General features: G+C 63.0%; 1 protein-coding gene across 1 annotated transcript in view; it reads right to left on the reverse strand.

Annotated features, from left to right (window-relative positions):
* The window catches only part of LOC109302552 (insulin-like 3), a 7,414-nt gene extending 5,665 nt beyond the window's left edge, over positions 1 to 1,749 (reverse strand). Inside the window, exon 1 of the mRNA XM_019524134.1 lies at positions 1,314 to 1,749. Coding sequence (XP_019379679.1) covers positions 1,314 to 1,488 — 175 coding nt within the window. The 5' untranslated portion in view covers positions 1,489 to 1,749. The remainder of the gene's footprint in view (positions 1 to 1,313) is intronic.
* Positions 1,750 to 2,132: the final 383 nt, after the last annotated feature.

The raw sequence follows: 2,132 nt of genomic DNA on the forward strand, positions 1-2,132 counted from the left end.
GCAACAATACCTGACACAGGAAAATATCCTTGGAAAGCAGGGTGGTGCTAGGGCTTTTATGATTCAACTCCCACACCCCCTGAAAGTTTTATGCCAGAAAGAAGCAGCAGCCTTTTGCCCACGGGGCCTGTCTGGATGTGCTGCCGAACAAAGAGCTGCTGCGACCCACACCCGCCTTGCCCCGCACACACACTCTGCATTTCCTCCTTGTCCTAAAGCCAAAGGGATCAGCTTGAGGGTGCCACCGGGTTTTTGCCCTTTTGTGCAGGCTCCAGCTCTTCGTGCGAGCAGAGTGGCACAGGGAGAACAGGGAAGTGTCAGAGGGAAAAAATGTCCCCACGGCTCTGTCACTCTGCACCTGCCGGAGGAAGCACGCGTGGGAGCGGGGCATCCTCAGACCTTCGTTCAGTGCCTCAGCCCCGCGGGGTCTGTGCTGCTCTCTGCCACCCAGGCCCTTTGCTCCCACCCAGCCCAGCCCAGCTTAGCTGGGAGATGAGAGGCACGCTCCCAAGTGGCAGCTGGGTGTCTGCGTCTTTCTGCCTTTGCACGTCAGAGGTGTGAGCAAATATTAGTGTTTCAGATGCCAGGCCCAGCACTTACCTCCCCTCCCACAGGAAGCAGTGGCCTGGGGCAAATTGCACCTGCCAAGAGGTGATGAGAGCCCAGCGGACACGTTTTCAGCACTGACACCTGCTCATGTCCCCAGGAGGGAAAGGGCAGCTCCTTGCCCCAGCAGGGAGGGCATGAGCCCGCTCCAGAAAGCGGCACAGGTGCCCCCACAGGCTGGCCCAAAACCTGCATTTATCCCAGCAGCTTGCATTGATGGCTGCGGCCCCGAGGAAACCCCTTGGCTGACATTCAGCACAGCCCGGCCCCCTCCTAGCCTTACGCCCTCTGCCCCAGATGCTGCCCACAGGCAGCTGCGAGAGCAGGCTGGTTTCCCTGGCACTTGGGCAGGGAGAGCTGGCAGGTCTCTCCTCCCAGCCCACGTGCCATCCTGTTCCCCATCGGATGGGAACGGGAGAGTCCCAGCTTTGCAGCGATGTGGGTCCTCCCTGTGCAGCTCAGACGATGCCCGTGCCTCCGAGTACCCCGGCTCCCCGTCTGACACGCTACATCACGCACGGGTGTATCCCTGGCACCCAAGAGGACCACCCACCGCCACATCTTAGCCCTTGCTTGGGCAGGACCAAGCATTGCCATGCATCCCTTTAGGACAGGAAGGGAAAGGGGGGATGCATCCCTCTGAAACCACAGCCCCCAGCAGACCCTGGCTCCCAGCCCCAGGGACAGCACAGCCACGAGCTACTTACCGGAGGACGTGCCCTTCCAGGGGTACCGCTTCCACCGGGACCCTCCGCAGGCGATGACGACGGCCCGGATGAACTCCCTGCCGCACAGCTTCACCACGCGGTCGTCCTGCGCCGTGGAGCCCACGTTGGGACCCGCCATCAGGGCGACGATGGCCAGAGCCACCCAGCAGCGCATGGCTCACGGCTGGCCAGGGCACCGCGACCAGGGGCAGCTCTGCTGGGGCCTGAACCCCTGTCCCTGCAGCTCTGAGCTTCCCTGCAAGGCTCCCTGCCTGCCTGTCCCTGTTGGTTGCTCTTATCACCTCTCTGGGAGGTGCAGCCGAGGCAGCCTTGGCCCTGGGCACGGCACGGCACGCCACCAGGACATTGCTCTGCTCCCCAAGGCAATGGGGGCAGGCTGGGACCGCAGGGGCTAAGCAAGGGCATGGGGTGAGACTGCCTGTTCCCGGTGGCTTCCTGGCTGATACACCCCCTGCACACAGCCGCACAGCTCCAAGTCCTTGGAGCTGGTGCAACTGCTTCCCTCCAACAGCCTCTCCGTTGGTCCCTACCCAAGCTGTGTGGCGGGTGCAGAGATCCCACCTCAGGAACACAGCTGGGTATTCGTATCCCTCCGCTGTTTCCACCACGTGAGGCGGGCCAGTAGGGGGTGCTCCTGCGTCGAGCCGCCCACCTCCCTGCGCCCGACCACCTTCCAGGCTCCGAATGCCTCCCTAGGGCGCCTTATGTCCGGCCGACCCCTCTCCCGGAGCACACTCGCTAGTCTGGGGGTAACGTGCCGCCACCACCCCAAGAATGGACTGTCTCGCAGCCCTGTGT

Source organism: Gavialis gangeticus, unplaced genomic scaffold (assembly GCF_001723915.1).
Source record: "Gavialis gangeticus isolate Ggan-Ray unplaced genomic scaffold, GavGan_comp1, whole genome shotgun sequence".
NCBI lineage: Eukaryota > Metazoa > Chordata > Crocodylia > Gavialidae > Gavialis > Gavialis gangeticus.